Source organism: Centroberyx gerrardi, chromosome 6, assembly GCF_048128805.1.
Source record: "Centroberyx gerrardi isolate f3 chromosome 6, fCenGer3.hap1.cur.20231027, whole genome shotgun sequence".
In the NCBI taxonomy this organism is placed as follows: Eukaryota; Metazoa; Chordata; class Actinopteri; order Beryciformes; family Berycidae; genus Centroberyx; species Centroberyx gerrardi.
This window is the reverse complement of record NC_136002.1, coordinates 14,826,082-14,840,608: the sequence shown is the minus strand read 5'-3', so window position 1 is coordinate 14,840,608 and position 14,527 is coordinate 14,826,082. Positions and strand designations below refer to the sequence as shown.

The following is a 14,527-nucleotide window of genomic DNA, read 5'->3' as shown; positions in this document are numbered from 1 at the left end:
ATACATACATATTATCTGTAGTTAATTATCTCTTACATATAAACTAAGCACTAAACACACACACAGGGAGAGATATACCTATGGGCTGGGTTTGAGGTGTTGCCAAGAAAAAAAAATAGAGCGATGGAGAGGAAAGGAGAAAATTATACAGAGAGAGCGATGGAGCTGAAAGTGGGAGACGGAGGTCAGTGCGATGGAAATGATAAAGAGTGCAAGGGAGAGAAACATAACAGAGAGAGAGAGAGAGACCAGAGAGAGGAATGTAGCCAAAAGTGGAAGTTAGGGGAGGGAAACAAACCGATGGAGGAGAAAAAAAAAAAGAGCGAACAGAAAGAGAAATGGAGCCGAGAGAATGGCGAGAGCATGTGGGTGTCTGCTCCTGAACAGAAGAGTCAGATTAAAATAGAACAACAGCCATATGACGACAATGTGACTGTCAAACACCTGCAGTGGAGAGAGAGAGAGAGAAAGAGAGAGAGAGAGAGAAAGACAGAGATGGACAAAGGGCATGGGGAGAGACTGAAAGAGAGAGAGGTAGAGAGAGACAGATACATAATGGGCTGTAAGGGACAAATGGAGGAACAGACAGGTGACGAAGAGAGAAAGAGGCGCAGAGAGAAAGGGGCGGGGGTGGAAATTGTGGTGAATTGTGGTGAAAGGCAACGCGAGAGAATAGAGAGAACAGAGAGAGAGAAACAAAGACGGGGAGCGTGAAACAGATACAGATGAGCGAAAGGGAGAGAGAGGATAAAGGTTGGAGACCATTATTGTGGCCCCCAGCCAGAGGAAGTGTGCGCCGAATGGCAAAGTGCTGGTGTTTTTCTCCTTTGTGCTCCTTCCCATCTTTCTTTTTCCTCCTCTGAGCTCTGATTAGCTCCTCATTACAGTGTTGCTGGAACAAGAGAGAGAGAGAGAGAGAGAATGTGAGAATGAATGAGAGAGTGAGAAAAGCAGCCTTCAGAATAGAATGAAGCTGCTAATGTGTGTGTGTGTGTGTGTGTGTGTGTGTGTGTGCATGCGTGTGTGTGTGTGTGTGTGTGTGTGCAAACCCAGGTGTGTGAGTGTGTGTGAGTGTAGATGAGCTTAGATAACATTGTTTTTTAACAAATGCGCTCATCATACGCTCTGTGCAGCATTCAGCTGTTGCATTTCCACAGGGTAGTTTTGGAGCGGCCATGATATTTAAACAGCTCTGATTGGCAGTTGTTGACATTTGAGAATGGGCCAGTCCCTTGGTGAGACCTGATAACAATTGGAGCTATTTAAATTTGTCAAGGTGTTTAGCATTTTGCTGCATCACAACTCAACTTGCATCAGGAAAGATTATAGAAACCAAAACTGGGAATATCTGTACATTTTTACAGTTATTTTCAGACTATAATAGATATTTGTGTAAATAGTGGTGACTTAACTTTTTGGATCAGGAGGAGGAGACCACCAGATCAGAGACAGCAATGTCACGGGCCAGGACCAGATCGAGGGTGTTACCGCTGTGATGGGGGAGTTCATGAACAAACTGAGTAAAATGAAAGGTATCAATAGGTTCGGCGTAAGCCTTGCTAAGAGGATCAGAAATGTTATTTAGAAAAATGTTGAAATCACCGATGGTAAGAACGGTACCTGCTCGGGTCACTAAATTTGAGATGAAATCAGAGGCTTTAACCAGGTTCCACAGGTTTAACAGGCTCATAATATCAAGACTATTATGCTCCTTAATCAGATCATCAATCAGCATTGCTTTATCTAATATCTTAATATTGATGCGGCCAATCTTCAGACATTCACTACCACCATGGTGCTGCAGTTATTGTCTTGATTTATAGCAGCATGTGCAGGTCTAATTGCCATCAAATTACTACTGATTAGTTATAGACAAGCGCATAATTTGACCATGAGTGCAGCGGGGGAAGAGACACAGTCTTAACTGGATACACTGCGCTATTGTTTTTTAACTCAGACAATGCTAGCCTGCTACCAGAAAGTGTGATATCAACTAAATTGTTAAAATTAAGAGTCGATGCGCGAGGAGAGCGGTGAATGACATGGGAGGGAGATAGTCTCAGTCTGATATATTATGCTAGTTATGAGAACATAGCAACTCTGTAATGTATTCAGGTGGTAGAGCATGAAAGTCAGTTGAATTTGTCTAGAAACACAATGATTATAATGATTACTTGAGCAGGTGAGTGGATTTCATCCCATCTGGAATGACCATAGAGGGATTTTAAAGCAACACTTCTAGGCTCTTTTTCATTCTATTTTTTATTTAAATCCCAATCAGCAACCAGCAATAATTCCAGTAGTTTCCTTCTTCTCTTCTTGTGTTGTCTCTCTCTCCTCCTCCTCTCTTCACCTCTCTCCATTGTATCCATCTTTCTTGCCCCCCCTCCCTTTCCACCACCTCCCCCCCCACCCCCCACCCCCAAATTCTCTGTCTCGCTCCTATTGAGTGATGTGTGAATTTCCTCGGCAGGCAGTTTTCTTTACCTTTGGGATTGGGTTGCCTTGTTTAGTCTGTCAGTTCCCCTCTTTCTCTCCCTCTCTCTGGTCTGTCTCTCTGTCTCTCTTTCTCCCCCTCTTCCTGTCTATCATCCACTTCTCCAGAGTCATCCTGAGGAAATATTCATGAATTACGATTGGTCGGCGGGTCTCGGCTAAATAAACTTCACTGAAAACTCTTGAAAATCCTCTCTCTCTCTCTTTACACACACACACAGGTTGGTTACTTAAGCGGTAGCACTGTGCCACACCTGCTCTTCACACAGTCATAGGTCAGCCTTATCATCGCCATGGCAGTATCACTTAATTGTTTTACACCTCTGATCCTTCACCTGCATGTGTGCGTATCTACGTGTGTGAGAGAGAGCGAGGGAATATTCTCACTTGCCCTCCCTCTCTCTCTCTCTCTTTCGATCTGTATGTCCACCCCCCCACCCACCCATACCCCCCCCCCCCCCCCTCTCTCTCTCTCTCTCTGTCTGTCTATTGACTTAGATTAAATTTTCATCAAACTTTGTGTGCTCTGATTTTCCTTCCTCATTATTGGAATTATCACCGGGATTTTGAAATGGCAAAGAAAAGAAAGTAATAAAGAGAAATGTGTGTGTGTGTGTGTGTGTGTGTGTGTGTGTGTGTGTGTGTGTGTGTGTGTGTGTGTGTGTTTTGCGTGCATGGCGGGGCCCTTCTTCATGGCTTGGCTGTATTCTACAGTGCATGTGTCTCCAGTATGTTAGTGATGCTACTGGAGACCCAGCTCTGTTGGAATAACAACCAGGACCCACTGCAGCACTACCAGCCTTCCTCCGGCCACGCTGTGTGTGTGTGTGTCTGTCTGTGTGTGTATGTGCATGCCTATGTGCATGTCCTTCTCTGTCTCTTTCTCACACACACGCACAAGTACTCACACTCTTTCTCTCCCTCTCACTAATTCTCCCAACTCCCTCACATATTAACTCACTTTTTCACTCACTTCTCTCATTTGCTTTTCGCTCCTCCTCACTTCCCTCCTTCAACGAGTGTTTGAAGACCAATCCGGATCAATCAGTAATCCATTTAACTCAAACACTTAAGAGTGAACGGTAAATACTTCCCTTATCGACTTTAGCCATATACAATGGACAAATACACCACATCAACATAATCTATAGGTACTAACAGCCTCTGAGTGAGTGAGTGAGTGAGTGAGTGAGTGAGTGAGTGAGTGAGTGAGTGAGTGAGTGAGTGAGTTGCTGAAATGTCTGGGCATGTAAATTGATGATTTTACATAAAAATCCATAGGTAGGCAGCAGGATGCCTTTAGTTATTTGCGTTAACATGAGAGAAGCCATTACCCTTCATCACATCTCCAAGTGCCCCTTGCCTTTAGATCAAGGTCAAGTAGTAAACCTCTTGAAATGCAGATTGGATTGATTCCTGGGGTTAGACGGCTCAGTGAACAATGCAGGGGATAAGAAATGCCGGACTTACCCTTCCTTAAACTAATCCCCCTCGTTGAGTCTTTAGTTAAGTTAGGTCTTTATCTAAAGTGGCTAATCTGGAATATTAGTATTCAGCACAAATCTAGAATATTAGTATTCAGGGCAACTGGCTAATCTAAAATGTGGTTTTAAACTGAATCTGTCACCTTCAATACATCCGTGAGTGTAGTCGTGAGAGGCCGTGCTTTACAGTGATTTTAGGTGTTGTTAAACACGGCACTTTTAAAGACACGTTTACTTTTTAAATCCAGTCTCTAGAGTCTGAGTGTTTTGCCATTACACCATTACATCTTCATCTTGAGGCGACAGAAATTTTGAATATTTCATCAAGTACAGTCCTTGATGTGTTCAATGCCTCTAAACAGTGATTCCTTTCCTGACTGGATCTCATTAAAGTGTGTGACCATGGGATAATCCTGTTACTCGTACAAACAGCATAATTGCATTCACTGAGATGTCATGAGATGGTCCTGTGTAACAGCAGCTTCGGTGATAGGTGAGGCGATAAACTTCAAAGGTGCTGTCAGAGTTACCGCGGTCTCCTTGTAAATATAATTGGTTTTCATGTAGCTCTGCAGATGTGGCTGATTGTCTTTGATGGTAGGTGGATATTCAAAAGAAAAAAGAAAGGATCAAGAGAAGACAAATAAGCATGTCGTCCCCCACGAATGTTGCAGGCACCCCTGCCAATCAGTAATGAGTAAGTGAGCGTTGCAGCGCCCCCCTTAGGCCACCAATCAGTGCAATTGTTAAAATACCAGAATGGAACAAAGGCACGCATCATCCCCCGGAGTTTCGTCAAAATCCAATCAGTGGCATCCGAGATATTGTACCATACGGACAGACAGATGTTCTGTGATAATGATTATAGTTTTGATATTTTGGGCCTCTGTGGTGCGGTTGACTTTCTTCTGATTCTCTTGGCCAGCTAGACAAAACTTTGTGTCAGTGAAGGCGACATCTTTATGAGTAAAAGCTGCTCTTTCAGAAAGCAAACATACAACTAGCAGACCTGGGTCAAGTAGCAGTGGCAAATAATTTTTAGACTTTTTTTTTTTTACCAGCTTGGATTACCAGATGGGTATCAGAATAATTCAGGCAGTATCAGGAAAGTTGTCATTCACAGAGAAATATACTTTAACATAGTTTCCAACACCAACCACTCTGTACACACTGTAACACACTGTAACCTACGTGGCAAAAACCCACCCACCAGCCCCCAAGTAGGGTAAAATATATATATATATATATATATTTAACCTTAAAAAGAATATTATTTGGCCTAGTTCTGCTACGTAGCTGAGGAATTATGAAGATATTAAACTGGGCTGTTTTGGCTATACCCTGCCAGCTACAGCTCTGTCCATGCAGACTTAATTAAACTTTTCAGTGAGTTGTCCTGCTGGAATTGTGCTCCAAATGTCTGCCTCCCCTTCCATTACCTCTGATTTATGACTGCTGTACTTCAGGGAAAGGATATAGGGGTAAATTCTCAGCCTGTATTTTCTCCTTGTCTTACATTTTTTTATACCCAGGGCAGGCCGACTGTGCACATTCTTGTTTAACCCTCAAGCCCTGCTTCCTTCGCTCTAATCTCATTTCCATGCCATTACACCTGTGGGCTGACCAGACCAGTACAGTGTATTCTGCGTCTCCTACTGTTGGCCGCTGAGCAGTTTCACATGATTTGGGCTTAAGTGCCTTCCTCAAGAGTAAATTGACCGTAGCTCTTGTGGGAGAGGAGCAGAAACTTGAGAGACATGATTACACATCAAAACCATGTGCCTTTATAACTACAGCAAAACTGCAACAAATCAAGCCGTAAAGTACAATAAAATCCAATTTCTGTTAAAAAAGAATTACATTTCGTTTGTTGTAATTGTTTTAAAGCATCCCCTGAATAATTTCTGCAACACTATCCACAATTTCTCTGTCAATTACAGCATCAAGCTTTACATGATGTGTGAATATAAAATGTCAGCTGGTAAACAGAGCAGCCATTGAGTTCTATTATGAGCCAAGGTTAACTGGCCCGCCTGAGTATTTGACACCAGCATTACTCTATCTAAAGAGAGACGAGGAAAGTGTGTGTGTGTGTGTGTGTGTGTGTGTGTGTGTGTGTGTGTGTGTGTGTGGTAGTGGGGGGTTGGGGGACAGAGAGAGATAAAGAGAGAGAGACGTTTCTGTGTTTAGTTATGCTGATCACAGGTGCCTTTCAAAATGTCAGAGCACTCAGAGTGATTAGAATGGCCGAAGGGTAGGACAACAACAAGGACTACACACTGACGAAGGGAGGAGGGAGGGAGGAAGGGAGGAGGGAGGGAGGAAGGGAGGAGGGAGGGAGGGAGGAGGGGAACGAGGGATGTGGAGGCGTAACATTTAGGGGTTAGGGTGGAATGCTTGAGGGAGGAAGGGAAGGAGGAAGGGAGGAAGGGAGGGATAGAAAGGAAGAGAGAGTCCCAAAAGTCTTATAATTGACAGTGTGACCTTTACTCTGCAGATACTTCATAACATCTGAATTGAAATTATTGCTATTGTAAGTACAGTAAAATGCTTTGTGTTTTGTGCTTTAGATGAGCGTATAGCTGTACTGAAATATAAATGATATGGTAATGAAATCATGGAGATATATCAAAATATTACTAAAATGAAATAAAAAAATATATATGCTGTATATAATATGACATTAATATAATGGTCTACATTGTCCTATACTGCTGTTTTGCAGTATTGAGTAGAGCATGTCTAACATTGCCATGGTCAGGGGGTTTGAGTCCCATATTAAAAAGATATGCACTTGTGGAATTGTCAAGTCAATTTGGATAAAAGCCTCCACCAAAATCACATAAGTTGAAATGGTATTAGAGAAAAGCAATCCATGAAATCATATCGCTGTTGTCATGTGAAAACATTCAAACTCCAATTTTGGTGATTGTCGTGTTTTAACTTGAAAACCGATTGAAGGATAGCGTTGTCTTCTATGTAATTCCTCTCACTGGGGAAATTAAATGACCCTTATGTAACCCTTTCAAAACCCTTTTGGAGAATGTCAAAAATGCATGGTGTTCAATCTAAAAAAGAAGGCTGTTGTTCATAGTTCCTGAAAAGCTGACATTTTGGAGAGGTTTTCACCTGACAGTGACGATATGGGAGAAAAGTAAGTAATGTGAAGACACAATGGTATAAACTGAAATTTAAAAAGGTAAAAACAAAAATAAAATAATTAAGGCTCAAAAGGGACGTGATTTAAAACATTTTCTGCATGAAGCCACAGTGAGGAGGAAGCTCTTTCTCTCAGATTATTTTATAAGCTCTGCCTAACCATCATGACGGGTTGGTATGTATGTAGGTGCTTGTGTGTGTGTGTGTGTGCGTGTGTGTGTGTGTGTGTGTGTGTGTGACAAGGGGCGGGGAAGCAGATAGATTAAAATGATTAAATGATTGTGAAAGGTCAAAAGACAGAGTCTGACATTTACCAAAGCATATATCTCACTGCTATTAATGCACACACACACACACACACACACACACACACACACACACACACAAACACACACACACACACACACATGCAAAGAGCGAAGGACGGCAGGTTTCAACATCTATCTTCAAATCTGGTTCTGATCAAACATTACTTATCAGGATTTGCACGAGCATTTCAAGATCCATGGCTTAAAAGCAGCACACTCACACACACACACACACTCCCTTGCTCTCTCTCTCTCTCTGACAAACACACACACACACACACACACACACACAGAGGGCTGGCAGAGCTCCAGCTTCATTACAACAGCACTCTGGCAGGCTGATTGAGTGATCAAAGTTAATCGCATTTAATCATATCTAATCATATGTAATAACCAACACTGAGTGCTCAGGCATGACAAGACTCTCCACCCTTCCTCTGTCTCTCCCTTCTCCTCTCCTCTCCTTCACTCCTTGACCCCCCCCCCCCCCCCCCCCTCGTCCCCTCCTCCCCAACTCACCCATCCATCACCGCCTGTTCCCCTCTCTTCCACGTAGTGAAAGTGAGTGCGAGGCAGAGGAGAAAGGGACAGAGCGAGGGTGAGAGACGGAGAGAAAGATCACTCCTCCCAGCAGGCGAAGCTCTCGGTAACCTTGCGGTGTCTTAGAGCTTTAAGGAACGAGATGCTTTCCCTCCGGCGTCGCCGTGCGCTCCCCGCTTTCCCGGTCCAAACCTGAGCAGCTCTGTCTGTCAGAAAAAAAACTGGAATGAACTGGCAGAATGAACTGGCAGTCACAGAGAACATTTTCAACGTTATTATCTCGCTAGAGTCCCATTTATATTCAGTACACAGCTCTAAGCCACCGCAATGTCTTAAGCCGCTGCAATTTGGTTTGTTGTTTTTCTTTGCTTTGATAAGATTCTGAAGTTCCACTGAAATTTTTCTATATACTGTGGTTACATGTAATAACAATGTAACTGGTAGGGATTCAGTGCCTTGCTCTAGGATACTTCGGCAGGGTGGATGCTTGCCAACATCTGGGCTTGAACCCATGTCGTCCAGTTGAAGGATAGTCTCTATAACTAATCCCCACCCACAAAAAACAATTGTAGTAATTAAGAGAAGCTCTGCTCTCCCCGCATTCTTCTATTCTAGTCTGTTTTCAAACCTAATCTTCTTCAAAGTACAAGGTAGTCCTCTTTGAGTGGACCAAAAAGAGCTAAAGAAAACAATCTCTTCTCTCCTCTTCTCTCCTCGCAGTCACACTGTCCTCTCACTGTCAAGAGGATTCACATCCTTCTTTGGTTTGTTTCAGCTCTGATGAATTCCCAGTCGGCTTTCCATTCGCGCTTCCATCTCCCTTTAGGAGTCAGAAGGCTGTTGTGATTTTTGATGTAGAAAGACTATATATATGAAAGTCATAAGCCTTGTTAAATTTGATCAGACTGAATCTGATCAAGATAATCAGTGTATTTTCAAACACTAGCCTACAAGTTAACTGCTTTTATCCAATCTTCAAAGAAAGCAGCAGTGAGCATACTGAATGTATTTTAGGTGACATGTGAACCGTGAGATATTTACTGATTGTCCCCCTACCTGCTGTTTCGTTTCATCAATAAACAGCTTCTCTTTGCTTCCCGCAAATGAATTGTGAGTGCTTGGTTTTCACAATACACAAATGAAGCAAACTACAAAGTGTACTGAAGAGCGAACATGTCTGCATTTGGTTCATTTCAAGCATCTCATCTGTGCCTCCAACAAGCACAGACTGCTGTGCATTTGTCAGGTTTAATACAGTTTCAATATAGTTTCAGCAGCCTTTCCAACTTGCCAAGATACATTTCTGTTGAAAACGCTGGTACTAGATAAACTTTGTATCCGCAGAAACAAAACCACAGCCAAGGGCCTCAGGTTTTCAGAGCCACACATTCAGATCGTAAACAAACAACCAAACAGACATCAGGGCATCTGTTTGTCTCCCTTCCCAGGATGCTTTGCTGCGGCTGGCGGCGGTTGTCGATGCTCGCTCGCTGCGAGTTGCCCTTCGAGACAGCATACAGGAGCTGCTACCCAGCACGGTACACACACACACACACACATTCTATACATTTAAATGTCTCAACATGAATTCATGATCAGCTCTTCACACACACACACACACACACACACATACACTACCAGTCAAAAGTTTGGACACACCTGATTGAATGTGCTGTGTTTTTCATTATCTTAAAGCCATTTTGATATAAAGGCTTATGGTTAAATGCTTGAAATTTGATTCTTAGACAAATATAAATAGTGAAGTTGATGCTTATGTATGAATTTCTTTCCATCAAGGCAAAGGGCGGCTACTTTAAAGAATCTAAAATATAAGATAGTTTTGATTTGTTTAACACTTTTTTTGGTCACTGCATAATTCCATGTGTGTTATTTAATAGTTTTGATGTCTTTTCTATTATTCTAAAATGTTAAAAAATAGTAAAAATAAAGAACAATGAGTGTTTCCAAACTTTTGACTGGTAGTGTACACAAACAGCTGAACACAGCTGACACATAGCTCATAAATTACCTCGATGTATTACCTGAAAAAACAGCTTTGTATTAATATGCAGAGTGGCAGAGCTGAATGTCTTGGTCTTCACACAAGTTGAGTCCCAGGACTCGTCCCAAATGAATGAGGCTCGTCGCTCATTAATTTAATTAGAATCTGATTAATTTTACAAATGAATGTGTGTGTGTGTGTGTGTGCGTGTGTGCGTGTGCATGCTTTATTACAGGAATGTGTGTGTGTCTACATTCTGGAGGGAGACTCAAGGCTGCTGTCTGACGATCCGCCACATGAACTGCCAAAGGAGGGAAAGATCAGGTACATTATGTGTCTCTTTGTGTGTGTGTGTGTGTGTGTGTGTGTGTGTGTGTGTGTGTGTGTGTGTGTGTGTGTGTGCATGCGCCCGTCTGTCTTTCTGTGTGTCTCTCTCTGTCTCTATGCGGTAAACAACAGATGTTTCGTCTCAGAAAACCGCTGCCGTGCGCTGAATTGCGGCAGCCTTGTTGAAGGCAGCGATAAGTGCAGGAGCGATAGAACAAGAGAGATGAAGAGGGGAAGAGAGGGGGAAAAGAGATGGCTGTCTCCTCCGTGCGACAAACAGGTGTCACCTCGCCCAATAGGATCCGCTCACCCCAACGCCACATCATCACAGAGACAAGGGAGATTGATCTCATCATCAAGGAACACACAGGGACCTTTCCTCTCTCCGGATCTCACCCTCTCTCTTCCTCCCTTTATCTTGCCCTCTCTTTTTTTTAGCGCCCCTCTCTCTCTCTCTCTCTCTCTCTCTCTCTCCCTCCCCCCACCCTTTCTCTCCCTCCCCCTCTTTCTTTCCCACCCTTGCTCTCTCCCTGCAGAAGCGTGGAGTGCTGAGCCGACTGCATTTCAAATGTTTCTATCTCTTCTGCCCCCACTCCAACCCCGTTCCCCCTCGCCCTCTCGCCTCTCCCTGTGGAAGCGTTGGAGGGCTAATAGCTGCGGTGCCGGTCCCGCGTCTCCCAGCGAGACACGGTGATCCTCTCCTCTCTTAAGTGCTCTCTGAAGCTCTACAGCCCCGCGCTACTGCTACCGCTGCCCAGGCGCTGGCAAAAACCAACACTACATTATTGATGAAACTGTCTGTGTGTCAGACAAGAACCCTTTTCCAGCACCTCGCCGCACATAAACGTGCGTACACACCGCAAACACACGCACACACACACACACACACACACAAATGCGCAGACGCAGACGTAAACATACACCGGCGCGCAAAGGCACATACACATACAGGAACGCACACACAAGCATTTGACACACTCCCACACATACATACGCACATACACGTACAGAAATGCATGCAAGTGTATGAGCACACACAGGCACACCGGCACATCCATGCGCTCACACACACACACACACACACGTTTGTCAGCCCGGCATGGAGGTTAGAGGTAGCGGGGATATTAAAAGAGCTACAGGCCACTTTGCACTGGTCTCCCTCCAATTCACCTGCTTATATAAGCCTGTTATCAGGACCTTGGCATACACACACGCACGGACACACAAACACCCACGCACACTCACTGAACCTCTCCCAGAGGCAGAAGGCCACTTTGTTTGAGCCTCACTCCAGCCCACCTTCTAATACAAGCCTATTAACAGGACCTTGATACACACACACACGCCTACTCACACACACACACACACACACACACACAGAGCAAAATACAGAGTGCTGCAGAGGAATCCTGTTTCAGTCAAGACAACTACAATGATTGTTTAGCCCCTAAAGGGTGCGTACAAGCCAACTGATGTTTTATAGCCCAACAAGGACACTGCTGCTGTTAAAAAATACTGCAAAAGGAAGACACACAATCCAAGGTTTAAAAAATACAGACAGAAAGTGAAGTTGCACAGCTCTTACAATAAAATGGGTTTTAGCTCCAGTAACAGCTAAAGCGTTTCATTTTAAAACACCATACTGTATATCTGTTTTGTGAAAAAGGTGACCTATGTTTTACTTAATATTTTATAAATGCAGATGATTGACTCCTTAAAAATTCTGCAGTTTAGTGGGTCTTAAGACGGCTGTGCTATCATTTCTAAATCTGTTTTGTTTTCTTGGCAGCATTCATTTTGTAAGAATAGTTGTTACATTTTTAATACGATAGATACCTCATTTTGGAACAAAATTCCTCAGTTAGTCTTAGTTTTCAATTTCAGTCAACAAAGACAAGTACTAGCACACTATAACACCAGAATGAGCCTGCAGATAAGGCTGAGAGCATTTTTCTGTGAGCCAAACTACAGCAGCTGTTGGTCTCTGTCTTTTCAACCTATAGAGCCAGCAGTGTATATCACCTATACTTGCCAAGTACAAAACATTGCTAAATTGACTTGGCATGCTATATTGACTTGGCACGGTACATGCCTTTCAGATTATACGTACACACAACTGCACACAATACACATGACCACTATGGTGGAGGTTTTTTTTGTAATAAAGCTTTTCGGACTCTCTCAGCGCATCGGGAGATTCATCCTGAGCACAAGATCTCACCAGCAAAACGCTGATCACCTACACTAGGAGCAAAACGCTCAGAGCCGCCGTAGTAAGAACTTGTGTTTGGGATGAAATGTGATACTCTTACCTGTATTGCAGACTAGAGATTAGTTCTCATCATCACCATTGTTTTCTTTTACATTTCCTAGTATATTTTAAATGCAATACGTTTTTTTTTTATAATTTCTCATGATTTAACTGAGCATGAAATGCTCAAAGGGGGGAATTGTAGTGGAAATTATATTATATCATTCTATTTCTCGATGCATTAAGCACTGTCTTATTTCTATGTTGTCTGCTCTCATGCTCTCAGTACATTTCCACTGGCTACTGTGTGAAGATGACCCTGGAAAGTCTAGCCCGTTTATCTTTGTTTTGCACAGATGCTCCCTAATCATAGAATGTTTCAAGTATAAGAATATGCCGGATTCTCATGACTCAGCTGTTTCTACTACACGATTATAAGAAGGGTGGACAAAGCTCATTGTTTCGCTCTTTGTCTCACACACTCGTTGGGTGAGCATTGCGCCTTGCTTGCAAGCAATAAAGACGACAGAGAGACAACTTCTCATCTCCAAGTCTCTTTATTACAGAAAACTTCCACCACAACCACAAAAATGAGGGCTGGACAATACATCATCTAAAATATGATATAATTACAGATTGCTAAGATCATGGCTAGGTTAAACTACAAGAAGTTCGCTTGTGCTTTTTAATTGCTCAATGCTCAATACAGAAAATACATTAATTGCATCCAGCTGAAGGAAGACATGAGGGCATGATCCACAATGTACAGATTCAGTAATTCCAATTAGAACGCACAATTTAACACTTTTATTGTCTGTTCTTCTTTTACTGTCAGTTGACAGGGACAATAAACACTGCGGTGCCACTGCACTATAATACCAAGATAGTTAAGCAGTTACGACCTGTAGAATATTCCTCAGTGAGCTGAAATAAATGGACACTCCTCCCTCTGAATCAATGTGCCGTGCAGAGAATTCACTACAACGGTGCGTAGGGTTTTCAAACTGTGTGAGCGTGTAATGGAATGACCCCTGCTACGTGCCTGTGTAGGTGTGTGTGTGTGTGTGTGTGTGTGTGTGTGTGTGTGTGTGTGTGTGTGTGTGTGTGTGTGTGTGGTGGGTGGGTGGGGAGGGGGGAGTAGCTGCCAGGCTTTAAGTTGATTGTTGTGTGAAGTGGATATTTCGTTCCAGCTCACCGATCATGCATCTACCTGTGTGTATGAGTGTGAGAGCGTTTTCTCTCTAGTTTCTATCCGCATTTATGCAAGTCTGACTGTGTGTGCTTATTGTGTGTGTTTGTGTTAAAATGTTGCCATGCGTGTGTTGGTATTCATGTTGTGTGAGTGCACTTGTTTGTGTGTGTGTCTGTGTGTGTATTTCAGTGTTTGTGCTCCTATCTGTATGTATATGAGTTTGTGTAAATTTTTCTAAGTTTCTCTGGCTGTAGCTGTGTATTTGTGTATTTGTGCATGTGTATCGGCGTGCATGCATGCAGCTGTGTGTGTTTGTATGCGCACAGCTGTGTGTGTTTGTGTGTGTGTCTGTGTATGTGTGTGCGTCCATTGCCACTAGCCGGTCCAGATAGAACAGATGCTGGTCTCATATTTTAGCATGAGAAAGCTGCCCTCTGTGTAGAAGATAATAGACACGCACACACACAGAGAGACACACACACAGACACACACGTGGAACCTCGCCGCCATCACACCTGGCTCCACACCTGGCCTTACACACACACGCACATACACACACACACACACAGACAGACACACACACACACACACACACACACACACACACACACGGCTGCACTGGGTTCATATGATGATTTCACAATGAATAATAGGTCTATTCAGAGACACTTTTTGTTTGGGTTAGTGTCAATGAACACAACGTGTCTGTTTTAGTAATGCCGGCAATTGTTTTTCCATTCACTCCAATTGTCTTCCAAATCCCCTCTT

At 43.2% G+C, this 14,527-nt stretch overlaps 1 protein-coding gene across 1 annotated transcript in view; it reads left to right on the top strand.

The window, feature by feature from the left end:
* Positions 1-1,219: 1,219 nt before the first annotated feature.
* The window catches only part of pde2a (phosphodiesterase 2A), a 43,422-nt gene continuing 30,114 nt past the window's right edge, over positions 1,220-14,527 (top strand). The window contains exons 1-4 of the mRNA XM_078284261.1: positions 1,220-1,235; positions 1,425-1,549; positions 9,436-9,525; positions 10,225-10,313. Coding sequence (XP_078140387.1) covers positions 1,220-1,235; positions 1,425-1,549; positions 9,436-9,525; positions 10,225-10,313 — 320 coding nt within the window. The remainder of the gene's footprint in view (positions 1,236-1,424; positions 1,550-9,435; positions 9,526-10,224; positions 10,314-14,527) is intronic.